The 13,938-nt window shown below is 55.0% G+C and overlaps 5 protein-coding genes across 5 annotated transcripts; 3 read left to right on the plus strand and 2 right to left on the minus strand.

The window, feature by feature from the left end:
- Nucleotides 1–3,078: 3,078 nt before the first annotated feature.
- Nucleotides 3,079–6,237, minus strand: LY79DRAFT_585706 (uncharacterized protein; the record flags this gene model as incomplete). Its single annotated transcript, XM_060560532.1, has 4 exons — nt 3,079–3,618; nt 3,670–5,341; nt 5,391–5,839; nt 5,899–6,237. The coding sequence occupies 4 exons, from the start codon at nt 6,235–6,237 to the stop codon at nt 3,079–3,081; spliced, it is 3,000 nt and encodes a 999-aa protein (XP_060420592.1).
- A 1,258-nt stretch (nt 6,238–7,495) lies between these two features.
- Nucleotides 7,496–8,354, plus strand: LY79DRAFT_664470 (optic atrophy 3-like protein; the record flags this gene model as incomplete). The annotated part of the gene is made up of 2 exons (XM_060562890.1): nt 7,496–7,561; nt 7,629–8,354. 2 exons carry the CDS (start codon nt 7,496–7,498, stop codon nt 8,352–8,354), a joined length of 792 nt encoding a protein of 263 aa, XP_060420593.1.
- Nucleotides 8,355–8,536: 182 nt separating this feature from the next.
- LY79DRAFT_6312 (uncharacterized protein) lies at nt 8,537–9,830 on the plus strand. Its single transcript, XM_060562177.1, has 3 exons — nt 8,537–8,799; nt 8,860–9,091; nt 9,157–9,830. The coding sequence occupies exons 1-3, from the start codon at nt 8,718–8,720 to the stop codon at nt 9,494–9,496; spliced, it is 654 nt and encodes a 217-aa protein (XP_060420594.1). The 5' UTR covers nt 8,537–8,717; the 3' UTR covers nt 9,497–9,830.
- Nucleotides 9,831–10,084: 254 nt separating this feature from the next.
- Nucleotides 10,085–11,142, minus strand: LY79DRAFT_6359 (uncharacterized protein). Its single transcript, XM_060562261.1, has one exon. It carries the CDS (start codon nt 10,950–10,952, stop codon nt 10,422–10,424), a length of 531 nt encoding a protein of 176 aa, XP_060420595.1. The 5' UTR covers nt 10,953–11,142; the 3' UTR covers nt 10,085–10,421.
- A 656-nt stretch (nt 11,143–11,798) lies between these two features.
- On the plus strand, nt 11,799–12,506 carry LY79DRAFT_6395 (uncharacterized protein). The gene is made up of 3 exons (XM_060562319.1): nt 11,799–11,895; nt 11,951–12,180; nt 12,248–12,506. Exons 2-3 carry the CDS (start codon nt 11,972–11,974, stop codon nt 12,342–12,344), a joined length of 306 nt encoding a protein of 101 aa, XP_060420596.1. The 5' UTR covers nt 11,799–11,895; nt 11,951–11,971; the 3' UTR covers nt 12,345–12,506.
- Nucleotides 12,507–13,938: the final 1,432 nt, after the last annotated feature.

Genomic DNA, 13,938 nt, shown 5'->3' on the forward strand with positions numbered 1-13,938 from the left:
GGATCCTTTTTAGCAGGACCGTTAGTCGAGGGATCCTTTGCAGGAGGAGCAGGAGCGTCGGCCGAGGGATCCTTTTTAGCAGGGCCGTCAGTCGAGTGATCCTCTTCATCAGGAGCGTCGGCCGAGGGATCCTTTTTAGCAGGACCGTTAGTCGAGGGATCCTTTGCAGGAGGAGCAGGAGCGTCAGTCGAGGGATCCTTTGCATCAGGAGCGTCGGCCGAGGGATCCTTTTTAGCAGGGCCGTCAGTCGAGTGATCCTCTTCATCAGGAGCGTCGGCCGAGGGATCCTTTTTAGCAGGACCGTTAGTCGAGGGATCCTTTGCAGGAGGAGCAGGAGCGTCAGTCGAGGGATCCTTTGCATCAGGAGCGTCGGCCGAGGGATCCTTTTTAGCAGGGCCGTCAGTCGAGTGATCCTCTTCATCAGGAGCGTCGGCCGAGGGATCCCCCAAAAGAACTATAATGGCAGTCGAGGGGCCCTCTTTATCAGGGCCGTCAGTCGAGGGATCCTTTGCATCAGGAGCGTCGGCCGAGGGATCCTTTGCAGGAGGAGCAATAGTTGCACCAGGACCAACAGCGATACCCAAGGGATCCTTTGCATCAATAGCAGGATCATTGACCGAGGGATCCTTTGCACCAGGAGCATCAGCGATAGCCAAGGGATCCTTTGCAGCTGTAACATCAGCGTAAGTCGAAGGATCCTTTGCAGCTGGAGCGTCGGCCGAGGGATTCTTTGCAGCTGGAGCGTCAGTCGAGGGACCCTCCTCTACGACACAGTCAGGTGCGTCCGGCAGAGCGCCATAGATGCCAGCCTTGTACGCAGCGTCCAGAGAGTTCTGAAAGTTGGCATCGGTGAATGGCACTTGAGTCTTCTCGTACCGAACATCCGTCAAGGCCTGTCTTGCCGCATCGGAAAGAGTATCCCAGCTGATAAGAGTACGCTGGAAGACGAGGTCGCCTTCAGCCCCACTGAAAGGGGAGATAGCCCTATCCTTTAACTGCAATTTGGGCTGAGTAGCCATGTCGATACCCATAGGTGACGACGTGAAGGATATTTCCCCGGCAGAGGCTGCTTCCCAGTTCATGTGATCGCTTGTGTATGATACGCCAACGGGCCAGAGAGCTGTGGTATCATTGGTGTCACAGCCCCATCTGTTAACCCAGACAACGACGCTGGCCCAGTAATGGCGGTGCCCGTTCTCGGGGCCCTTGGCCCAGCGGACCTTTGGAACATAGTAGCTGTAAAGGACCGCCTGGTGGCCTTGAGTAGTTTGTCCGCTGCGCACGTAGACTTGGCCAGTGCCGCCATTGTCACAACCGCTTCTCCCACCACCGAGAGGTCTCAAACCCGCACTATTTTGAGCGCAGTTAGCTACTGGTGTCATCTGAAGAATAAGGATGCAAAGGAGTCAGCTGGGGGTGTTGCGGTTGCGCCTACTTACCCAAGGTTGCCATTGATATCGACCGCGGCATATGGATCGCAGCCTCCTGCAACGTAGAGGTAAGGATTGAACCGAAGCTCCAACTCGCCGACTTCAGGACTGGCTTTTTGAGTGAACGGGGCGACCTTGTCGTGGTCGATCCAGGGGTGTCCGTTAGAATTATCCAGGCGAGGCAACAGCGACGCACCAACGCCATGAGACAAGGCGGTGTAGCACAGAAGAGAGCCAAGACCTTTGGAGAACATGATTTGTAACGAAAAAGAACGACAAATTAAAGAACGGTGTTATGAGTTAACAAACGAATGGATTCAACAGGGAGGCTGTTGAGAATAGCAAAGGAGAGTTGTAGGATGCACCCATTGTCTATATACTTATATGTCAAAGACAGTCTGCACTATGCACTTGGTTATAACCCAACTAGCATGAATCAAGCCATCCCATAATTAATTTGGTAGTTGATTGCTGTCTACTGGCAAAGTTAATTAGATTGTAGCCACTTCACAAGGTAAAGGATAGTACTTCAATGTAAGTCGGAGAGTCCGATTAATGCAACCGGAGAAGTAAAAATAATGTGTGCTTGAGATCCACTTCCTGCTGATGGGCCAGAGCCCCCCCCACTCACACTGGTTATGGGGCAAAATGCGAATCAACAGAAGCTGTGAACCGGGTGTTACTCAAAGAACAAGAAGACAACGAGCTTCAAGCCATCTTATGGAATGAGGACCATCCGTATGTAGAACGCAGCTAACAAAACAGAAAGTGAGAGCTGGATTTCAGAGGACTCTGTGTATCCAGACCGTACTATGGCAGTACTGTTTTCTCCGCAACAACTTCAGCACTGAGTTTTCCATAAGCAACCTGACCAGAGGCTTGGTATTGCTCCATTCCACAGATCGACCTGCCACGATAGACTTCAACAGCAAAAAGAGTAGAGAATATTAGACAACAAGCTGTATGCTGGACCACGGGAGGACCGGTGTTAATGAGTGCAATATGTTGCTCCGCTACGGAGTAATCGAACATACTAGGTACAGGCATAATAAGCCATGACTCGAGGACCAGCGTAAACGACCCTTAATTTTTTTTATTTAATTTTTAAATTCAATTTTTAATGGGGGGATTTTTATTTTTGAAATAAGTGTGTTGATGCTCGCCATTGACTGATCTCCGCCCACTGGCACATACATGATTCACTTGGGCGAGGACAGTAACAGAGGGAGGTTTATTACGTAGGGGACGGTCGGAAAACATGGCTGGTAGTGCGGTGACTAGCAAAGCCGAGAGCGGAATATAAACAAAACCTGAGGTAACGCAAGTTGAACAGAGCAAAACACGGAAAGGTCCGGTCACATCATTCCCAAGCGAGACGATCAATAGCTCCAGTCTGGAACTCATAAAACTTTGTTATGCTCCCAAGACGCCGTTGCTATGTTCCGCAAAGACCTCAAAACTCCAAACATGCCCAACCCAAAAGCCATCCCCCCGTTATGGCGACCATGGCGTGATCTCGTGAGCGCCAGCCAGGCGAACCGGGCTGGCTGAACTACAATTACCCATCATATGCGTAACAATGCAGAGTCCCCTCTCGCTTCCAGCTAATAACTCCTCGAGTCTGTCAAATCTACAGGTGCAATCCGCCTCAGTGGCGTCGCCTCTTGGATTCGTCAATCTCTTCACCCATTTCCATGGGGTTGGCCGGATCAATGTAAGCCGACAGTCTGTTGTCACCCCATCGAGCGCCGACAGTCACCCAGACACCCTTGATAAAGCTGTTGCCCATGACAGTCTCCCGGTAACCTCCCCAGCGCAGTCTGTGGTCACGGTCCATAGCGCTATTACCAAGACCGCCATTGGTCACCCATTCCTTTACTGCGTTCTTGATAAACTCGATCTTTCGGCGGAAATCATTCGCAGCTGGGATTCCCTGCAGGTCTGCAGGGATCTCGGGGCGTCGGCGCGAGGTGGTGGTTGTGCGAGTAGAGCGAGCCGCCGAGGGCTTCGTTTGGAAGTTCAACAGCGTCTGCAGGGGGTAGGACAGCATGGCCCTCTCGTCAAGGGCCGCAGCTCCGATGCTTCCAGTGGTTGCAAGGTTTTGGGCAGCCTCGATGGGAAGGTGCCAGAAGTGACACCAAGTTCCTGCAGCATTCAAAACAATCTTGGTGTGGTCAGGGAAATTGAACTGGATTCTTGTCAGCGCTTGTCACGTCGAAGTTGTAGTATTGGAACTTACTTGAAGATGCCCGTCACCAAAGACCCAGCAACCGACATCGCCGAAGCGCTGGTAGAAGATGACCAGATCCGAAGGTTGAGAGTTGTTGCCAGAGAACTCCATCGGGCGAGTGACGGTCTCCTCGGCCGGAAGTGGCTCGTCTCTACCGTAGGCGATCATGTAGTTGGCGAACTTCTTCCAGAGGATGACACGCTCCCTCTTTCTGTGCTCGTATACGTCCTTTCCTGGGTTCAGCTTTCCGGGCGTTCCGTCCTCGTAAACCGGCACGCGGAACTGCGACGAGGAAACAGAGACTCGGGCGAGACCGGTCTCGCCGTTGTTCTCGTAAAAGTGAATGTCTTGCTTGGGCGGCAATGGCTGATGCCTCTCGGGATACGATTCGTCATGTCGTCGCTCGATATGGCGCTCAGCATCGCGTACGAGCATGCAGGCTGATGGCAACGTGAGAGTCTTGCTCCCTTCCGTAGTAGGGATATCTCGCAAGATGCAACCGACACCGCCGTCGTTCAAGATGTAGCCAAGACCAAACTTGTTTGTGTAGTCCACCCATTTGACAACCACGTTGGGATGAGGCGGGGTGGTGTCCTTGGACGAGATGATGGCCATGGTGCGAGCATTCAGGGCACGTTCCAGCTCGGCCTGAAGCCGGCGAAGTCGCTCGAGCACAACATCAGGCTTAGAGCCTGCTACCGTTTCCGGGCACTCCGTCGGGCTGAAGAGAGACGCCTTCTCAGTTTGATCGGATGAGATCTTGAGGTTTTCCAGGAGACCGGTCATGGTGACTGTGGGTTGGTTGGAACTTTGCGGCACCATGGCATGGCTGGGAAGAGATCCCGTCGACTGCGTCGTCGGAAGTGGTGTCCTCCGGGCCGCGGTAGACTTCCTCAGTGGAGGCTCGGAAAGCTGGTTTCGAGACTCCGGTGCACTAAACTGTCTGACTGACCTCGGGCGTGCCGCTTCCGCTGGTTGAGGAGCCACTTCTGGCTGCGGTCGTGATCTGACCGTGCTGGCCACCGCAGGGGGGCGGTTTTGAGCTCTCTGCTGCGCGGCAAAGCTTTGGGGTGGTTGACGAAACAGGCCTGTCGGTGCTGTTTGGGAACCGCTCAGATGCGGTTCCGACGTGGAATCGGAGCGGTTAGACGACGAGGCGGCAAGAGCACGAGCGTGGCGCTTCTCGCGGAGCCAGTCGTCGAAAGGTCTGTAGACGACGTCCTCTCCCAATGGGATCATGGGCGTCAAGCCAGACTTCTCCTCCGCAGCCATCTCTTTCCATGTCTGTGTATGAATAACCTGCACCGGTGCCAGGGGGCCAACTCCACATTCTCTGCACATGTCCTCCATGTTCTTCTTACTGACCGCCTGCAGCTGAGAGCTCATGCGGTCAGCATAGAATTCAGGGCTGTCGGGTGGCAACGTCAGGAGTCTGGTTGTCATGTCGGCCTCCACCGGCATGTAACCGCAGGTGAAAAAGGGGTGCTGAACAATGACGTCCGGTTCTGGTCTCATATCTGCGTCCTCGAGCATCGTGGCAACGCAGTCCTTAGCTTCCTCGCTGATGTACTTTTGCGAGGTTTCCGGGTTCGGCCATTCGTAGTCTCGTTCCCTCGCTCGGCGATAAATTTCCTCGGTGCTCGTCGATTGGAATGGTGGCTTGGATGTCAACATGGCGAACCTACTTCAGTCAGTGGGAGAACTCTCGGCTTCGGTCGGGTTATACTGACATGATGATACCCAAGCTCCAAATATCGACCGCATGATCGTGTCCCTTCTTCCCTTTTTGGAGAATCTCGGGCGCAATGTAGTTGGGCGTTCCGCACAGGGTGGTCCTTCTTATGGTCTGCATATCCCGGCCAGTAACTAACAGAGCAGCCAGTCCAAAGTCGCCGACCTTGGCGTTCATGCGGTGGTCGAGAAAGATGTTGCCCATTTTCAGATCTCGGTGGATAATGCCCTTTCCGTGCATATACTTGATTGCCCCGGCCACCTGGACAGAGTAGAAACGAACCTCGGGCTCGGTCAGGCCCTTACGCTTCTTGACCATGTCCATGAGAGAGCCGTTGGTGCAAAGCTCGAGAACCAAATACATGCAGTCGTGGAACGAGAAGGCCCTGAAAAACTGTACAATGTTCTTGTGGTTCATCTTGGAGTGAATCTGGAGTTCGGTTTGGAACTGCGCAACATGTTAGAACCGGGCGTCGCCGAACAACGCTACAGTGTAACAAATCTGACCTTCTGCTGCATCTTGGACGGCATCTGGCTCCGCACAATCTTTAGCGCGTACTTTTTGCGTTCCGGCAGGTGATATCCCGTGTAGCACACGGCAAAGCCGCCCTTGCCGAGCATCTTGCCGACCTGGTACACGGCTCCATTCGGACGATCGCTGGCCGGAGGCTCCTCAACGCTTGCAGGCGGCTGTGGCGGTGGCTCCTTGTCTTTCGCAGCCTTGAGCTGGACGACGGGTTTGGAGGTTTTCATTTCGATAGCCTTGGGCATGCGCAACGCGTTGGCGTCCCTCGGCGACAGAGCCTCCAAATCAACACCCGTTTTCGCCACCAACCTATGGGCCATGACTGTGGCCTCGCTTCCTTTGAAAACAGGTGTTATCCCGAGAGGACGGCGGCTCTCGAGAACGAAGAAGACAGTACTGCAAAACCAAGATCGGCCCTGGGTTGTGGAGAGGGAGGGCCTGTTGCGCGCAACCGTCAGTACATGGGATAGGGTGGTTGGGAAATGATGGATATAGGTATGCACTATTGAAGAGAATTGGGAAAAGGCAGACAAAGCGTAGTCCAAGTGTTGTTCAACCTATCTAGCGCATGTGGCCACAGCCTAGCGGACAGGACAAACAGCAACAAGCCGGGGTATGATTTGTTTACTCACCCGTCTTAGAAACAGATCATGTGCGGAAAAAAACAAGACGCCCTGAAAGAAGCCGGCAGGCAATTGACAAGTGGCTGCTGACGAGACGAGGACGTCGCAGAAGAAACTCACCGGGGAGATTCAGAGTTGTCGGGATGATGCGCCTTTGAGACGGAGTGGTAAACTTTTGGTGATGGGGGTGGAGTGAAGGGGCCTGGTTAGTGTGCCGTCGCTGTTGACCTTCGCTTCGCGTGCCGTTGCCTGGGGAACTGCGAAACTGGCTGGTTACAGTTTCGTCCTTGAGAGCCACTAGAGTCCGCCGATGCTGCTCCACAATTGGCCTCTTGCTCGTTGGTTGCCGGCTTAGGTAAGTAGATTGAGACAAGAGATTTGATCAACAAGCAGGTGCTCCTATGAGGGTATCGTGCTACGCATCATTTCAACATGCAAGTAGGGTCATTTAGTCCTTCCCGCATACATCTTGAGGATTCACGATATTATTCGCCTCAACCAGGAGTGAGTTTCATATCGAAACGAAACCTGGTTGTCCTGTTCATGCTTACAGGCAGCCCCGATTGCAATCTTGGGCACCGAGGCTCAGTCAGCGAGCCGGGGCCCTGCTGGAATCGCCTCCGAAGCCCAAAGAAGCGGAACATCAAATAAGCGTGTTCCGTGCACTTCCGCTGCGGGACGGTGGGAGATCCATTCCAAGCATTAGACGTCAGCTGCTTAACGTAGCTCCTATAAACCCGACTGACTTACAAGAGTAGACATAGCTGTACAGATCACTAACCTCTTCTTCGACACTGAATTGCCCTTACTGTAGTCAATGAGTATCTGCTGTCCCAATTGACAGCAAGCAACTCCGCCAAGACCAAGCCAAGCAGCGCCGTAGCACGGAGCTTCCGGAGCTCTCCTGACCAACGGCGCTTCCGTCACTCAATCGACCCTCGAAAAAAAACCCACCATGGTACCACTACCTCTTTTCAAGCTCGCCGCGCTCTTTGTGCGGCATGTGTCCAAGTATGGCGCCGTAAGTTGGAAACCTCAGTCACCCAATCCTCCGAGGGCCGTTGTGGGAGATATCTAACCGGCTACAGAACCAAATAAAAGCGCAAGCCCACGAGCACCCCAAGTTCCGCGCCTTCGCCGCCCGCTATGGACAGTCCATCCACCAGCTCAACATGCGTCTAAACGTCGCCCTCCTTCGGAATCCAGACGCCGAGCAGCGCGCGAAGGAAAAGGCAGAGGCCCCGACGGTCAAGACAAAAGAGCAGGTCGAAAAGGAGGAGGCGGCTAAGGCGCGGCAGGCGAACTCTGACGCCGCGAAACGGAAACCCCTCGTGCCCACGGCGTCGTCGGAGTCTTCATCGTCCAGCTTGTCCAGCTCGTCCTCGAATTCAGAAAGCGGTAGTACCGCCAGCGGCTCCAGCAGCACTGGTAGCTCAACGAAAGAGAAGCCCAAGACCGTCTGGCGCCGCAAGTTCCGTCCCCTCCCCGAGAACAAGGCCGTCGACCTCTTCGCCGACGTCATCGGCGACGCCTTCATCCTCGGCGTTGCGAGCGCCATCATCGTCTACGAATACTGGAAGGCGTCGCAGAAACCCGACCAGAATGCTGAGCGCATCCGCGTCCTCGACGAGAAGCTCGAGGAGCTGACGCGCCGCGAGCGCGAGCTGGCTCAGCGCGAAGACGAGCGCTCCCAGCGGTACCTCGCCATGGAGGCCGCGCTGCGCGACCTGAGGGACCCCAAGACCAAGAAGCCGCTGCTGCCGGGCCTGCAGCTGCCGACGCAGTCGCAGTCTCCAGCGTCCACGGCGGCATAAGGCCTTTTGGGCGGATGTGCCAGGAGTTGGCTGGACAAAAGGCGTGGATTTCTTATACAGGATTTCTTATTTTTCATGATACCATTTAGCGGGCGAGAGGCATTCTCTGCTATGCCCAGTACGGCGCGTGTAACGTTATGGGCGGGCATCTTAGACATGGAAGGCACCTCACTCTTGGAAATAACGGAAAAGGCAGGGGCAAGCTAGACAGCGCCTGCCGAAAGTTACATACTTGACTCACCTCACATAGAAATTCATGCCATCTTCGGTGGAAAAAAACCGAAGACGAGATGCTTGAAAGCTCACAGCTCGGCCACATTGCATCCCGTGATATCCTCCTGCGAACTCCGCATCAGCAAGGCCATGTTCTGTTCTTCACTCCGCAAGCGTCCGGAATGGACGCCGGCGATTCCCCTCCTGACCGGCAGCGCGCCCCGACTCCAAGGTAGACGGAATGCCGAAACCCCTTCGCCAAGCTGGAGTCACTCGCTGACGGAGGCGACAGAGAGCAGGTTGAGCACGCACGACATCGCGCTCCCCCTCCCGCAGCAGCAGCAGGGCCGCTTCCTCCGCCTGGTCCTCCTCTCGCCAAAGGACGTCGGGGCGGCAGCTACGGAGGAGCGCCTGGAGCGCCTCTTCAACCTCGACGGAGGCCGCGACGCGGCGGTAGTCTTTCTCCTCGACCAGCAAGGACGAGACACGAACCCGACGGAGGCCTTCATGACCCTACAGATTGAGTAAGCACTCGGCCTTTTTTTGTAAGTGTTTGTGCTTTTATGGCTGACGAGACGTCGCTTCAAAGCATTCTCAACAAGCTCGAACTCCCTCTGATCCCTTTAGCATCTGTGGCAGCCCTCCCATCCACCCTCGCCAACCTTCAGACCGTCCCCGTCCCCATACAACCCACCGAATCCCCGGCCCAAGTCGCCCCCATCTCTCTCTTTCAGCACATGAGTAGCGGCAGCGGCCCCCTTTCGGAGCACGCAACAAACCTTCTCAGTGAATTGGGGCGATCACCGTGTGAAGTGGCCGTTCTTGCCGCGACGGACCAGGGGAGAGCGCAGATCCTGGATCTACTTGGGCCGGCAGAGGGAACCCGAGTTCTTTCGTTTCTAGCACAAGAGAGGCCAGTCTTCGCTTGAATAGAGACAAGCAAGGAAATCCAGGAGGGGAGGGACTTCCATCGATGCCTGGTGCTGTGAAAAGCTGGGGGGATCGTGATGCAGCGCCGGATAGGCGACTTCCAGTTCTCCTGCGAGGAACGACAGTGGCAATACGAGCTGGCTGAGTCCACAGAGGGGAACCGTGGTAGGGGGGGGGCATGGTTTGGGGGGGAGGATGGGGAAAGGAATACGGAGAGGCTGTGTTCCATGTGCAGCGCCAGGGGAGACATGAGACGAGAAAAGGGGGTTGATGGCTCGGCGGCGATACCATCTTGACGAGCGGTGAGTGGGGGCTAGGAGGACAGCAGACGAAATATGGAACAAGGCTTCGATAGTCTTGACTAGCCACCTTAGCTTAGCCAGCCTGCTGGGTAAAAAGGTAGTGGGATGAGAAGGGGGTGGAAGCGTTGGCAAAACTCGTGGTATGATATGTCGTTCGAGTCTCACTCAGAACAGCCGTTTTTTTCAATAACAGCCGCGGAAGAGGCGTCCGGAACAGCTGCCAGATCTTGACACGCCATCTCACGAATGTTGGGATGAAAAAGCCCAGGGACGTGCGCGCGACGGCGTGCATATGACATTTGTGTCCTAGGCTATACAGCCTCATTGTGTGCGATTGCCGCTTCTACGGTGCTGGCGACTAGGCCATGAAAAAATATGATGCACTTGGTGTTCGGGAAAGTGAGAGGCGTCACACACCAGATGTCAGCCAAATCCTTGGCCCCCATACCGGCTGTGCCCAATTCCCGTGCAGATCGCGAGTTGGGCCAACCTCGGGCCCCAGTGGTATTTCTTTTGGAAATCATCCGGCGGCTTTTTGAGAAATGCGCAGCAGCGTGCGCTTCGATCAGAGGGAAGGCTCAGGCTAGACGTCGATCAAGAGTCCATGAGGACGATCAGTTGTTTAAACTGTCTTGGCGCTCGGTTGATGCAACTCCCGTTGGAAGCGCTGGCCCGTGTCGTACCCTTCGAACTGAAATACGCAGCCAGGGCGGTCCCTCGTAAGGCCGCACAGGTACACGTGATCGTACACGGAAACGTGGCAGGAGAACACAGCGTGAGCACCATGCCAAGTACCCAACACGCGATGATCGTGCCATCGACTCGGTGTCGACTTTGCCCCCAACTCTGCGTCTAAAGACTCTACAAGTTTCCTTGGCTGCCATATCCTCGCCCGAGTTGCCGCAGTGCCGATGATCCCACGAGTGGGCATTTCCCCTGAGTAGGGAAAATAGCGGAGCGACCTGACACAGACACGCGAATTTTTGCAACCCCTTCCATGGCGACTGTCGAGTCGTGCAGCGGAGGCGGCCATCAGCCACAAGCACAATCCTTTGCCGGGATTCCGCACCTTGCACCAGGCGAGACCCTGGACCAAGGGCGAGGGGCCGGGCAGTGCCATATTACGTCCAAATTGCACCGGCATTGCACTCATATTGTGCTATATTCGTCGTGATATCACTCAAACGCCTGTTCGAGATCGGACGCCGCACGACATGCTTATCTGACAACCGAACTTCTGGACGTCCGCCCCAGAGCGGCCCCAGACTTGCCGTGTAAGTAGCGGCGGCAAACGTCCAAGTCTTGGCGGGCTTCAAACACCACAAGCGAGTACAGCTCGCCGTCACACCCGCGCGGAGCAACCCTTGTGACGATGTCGGTGAGGGCAATTTTCAGTCCTTAATGGGGGAGGGAAACCGCCTCGCATCGCATGCAGACACAGGCCTTGCTAGTGTTCACCATGCATTGCCGAGGAAAGAAACCGCTTTGCTGGGAAACTATTCCAGGCGTAGGGTCCGAGTGTGCCCAGGGCGATCAATGGTGGATGCGAAAAACGCAGACCGCTCCTCGGGGCCCAGATGTGAAGTCGGCACTATATGAATCCAATGGTACTGTGATTACTGCTCGGCGGTTGCAGTAGCACAAGTGACGACGGCTCCTACAACAACAGGACGCAGCGGCTTTGCTGGTTGGCCAGACGCACGGAGAGGGTGGGCCGTGGCCGTGTGGAATCTGAGACATGGAACCAATGAGCAGCAACACAGAGCCGCCCGCCAAAATAGAGTTGAACACACTGCTGGTGTTTTCCCCTCTCCTCAGGGTTATTTTTAGCGTCCATCTTGCAGCATCGCGATGCAGAGAACGGATGAGCGGGATGTGATGCAGCTCACCTAAGCAGTGAGCGAGGGTGCAGACGGCCAATTAACAAGATTCAATTAAGATCCTGCCAGCCCGCCCAACCTTGTTCTGCCGAGCTGATCTCGTTCTGCATCGGTTTTGCCATCCATTGAGTTTCTTGGCTAGAGACTATCGAATCAACGTCACAACCCACACCAGCCGTGATGGGGCTCGATCAGGCAAGAAGCCAGAGTAGTGCAGTCAGTCCACCACTGTTCTAGTCTCAAGGGCACGTCCACCAATGCATTTCTGGAGACGTAGGTGACACAAAGATGCATGCCCACGCCAAGACCAAGGCATGGACACCGACGGACAGCCTGGTGCATATCTGACGACGGGAGGCTGATCTCACAGACGGCCAAGGTGAGGGGAAAGGGCACCTTTTTTCGTGCGTGTGTATATATGTGTGTGTATATGTGTGCGCGTGTGTATATGTGTGTGTGTGAGTGTATGGAAATTCTCCGCGCTATGCCTCGGCCTCAAAAGTATGGATCGCAGCTGTCACCAACAACACTTGGACAATTGTCGCAGAAAGCTGACGATGCAAGCCAGATCATATGGCGCTTTGGGGGGTAACTACTTTAAAACCCCCAAGGGCTCATCTGAAGATTGGCCAATGCTCGGCCTTGTTGCGTGGTGGACGGGGTGAGCGATCCAGCCAAGACAAGCAGAGTTGTCGCTGGCAATTAGTGGCAGCAAGATGAACCCCTTCCCCAGCCCATTTTTAAGGTTCTGTCGACATGGATTGCTCGGTAGCTTCGATGGCAATGCCACTGTTTCCTTAGCGGTCCGTTCTCTGCGTGAAGCGCAGCGTTCATCCTCATTGTCTCAGTCGTAGGTTATTCGGCCCAAAAACTCGGACTGGGGTGGAGAATGGGGTTCGTGGGATGAGACAACGACCGCTGGAAGGTTGGCGTTCATGCGGCTTGAAAGTTTGCCGGGTAAAGCATCACCGCTGTGGTTTGGTTGTGGTCTACGCTGTCCGCCCACAATGGTAAGGCTTCACCATGTCTGTGGTAGCGAGTGTACCGGAGCCAGCAGCAAGTCGTGGTAGGCATGGTGCCTCGGATCGACCGGCCAATAAATGTAACGAGGCTATCCGTATAATGCGACAGAATGTTCTCCGATGACTGTCGTGTTCGCTGTCCATGTGGTCGTGGACGACCAGCGGAGAACAAGATGACCGGCCCAAAGAGCGGTACGAATACAGGGGGCCGGGGTCAGCGTCACCCTTTAACCTGCTATCCAAGGTGGGCTTCCGCTTCGGGCTCAGTCGACAAGTATTCCCATGTTGTGAGTGGTCGAAAGCGAATGGACGACAAGGGACAGGGTTGTTGCGTCGGACGAGACCGCAGGGGCTGCGACCGGGCAACAGAGCAGCCGTCCCAACTTCTCAAACCCCCTGTGCCTCAACACAGCCATTCTGGAACCTGGGTCCGTCGGAGAAGGTTTTGCTGCTTTGATCAGCAGTCTCAGAGTTTTCTGAGGATCAGATGGCATGAACTCGCAATTAGAGAAGGGCTACAGTTCACCTCCAGGCTACAGATCTGGAGGACGGGGGTGGCCTGCGCTGTGTCGATTTCTACCTAGTAGTAGGTACTTGACGCCATCTGGAAGATCGATTGAGTTCGTGCAACACGGGAGATGTGTAGGGGGTGCGGATGATGTAGAAGAAAAGAGGGGGTGGTTCGTACAACGGTACCGTCCTGCTGTAAGCGGACTGCCTCTTCAGAGGGGTTGCGAGCAAACCGCCCATCATTCAAAGTGTCCGCTCGACCCAGATAACAGGCAATGGCGGGTAATTGTTTATTTGCACTGGCTTGGTTTAAACGAAGGTTCTTGTCGTTTCCCTAATTGCCTGCCTGTATCGTAGAATTCTCTGCACTCTCATTTGTCGAAATGGCTGGCGCTAGGTAGTTTATATTAATTAAATCGACCGCTCATCCGAAGGCAATCGGCCTCCTTCTCCTCTAAAAGTGGGCGGATGGAAGAGCAATTTAGCACACCCGATCGCTAGAGGCTGGTGTCTTACAGGGCCTGGTCATTGCTACCGTGTTAGCTAAGGCGTTTTGAGCCGCCACCCCCCCCCCCCCCCCCCTTCTGTCCAGGCGACAACAAGGTGGCGGGAGCGAAATGGAAGCCCAGAACGACAGAAAGGGTACTTGCTCACGCAGCCAAAGCAAGGGTGGTCACAAGGTCACTGCGCGGTCCCTTCTGAAGACGGGTGGGATGCTGGCATGCGA

This window comes from Colletotrichum navitas (assembly GCF_030913465.1).
Source record: "Colletotrichum navitas strain CBS 125086 chromosome Unknown LY79scaffold_1, whole genome shotgun sequence".
Lineage (NCBI taxonomy): Eukaryota > Fungi > Ascomycota > Sordariomycetes > Glomerellales > Glomerellaceae > Colletotrichum > Colletotrichum navitas.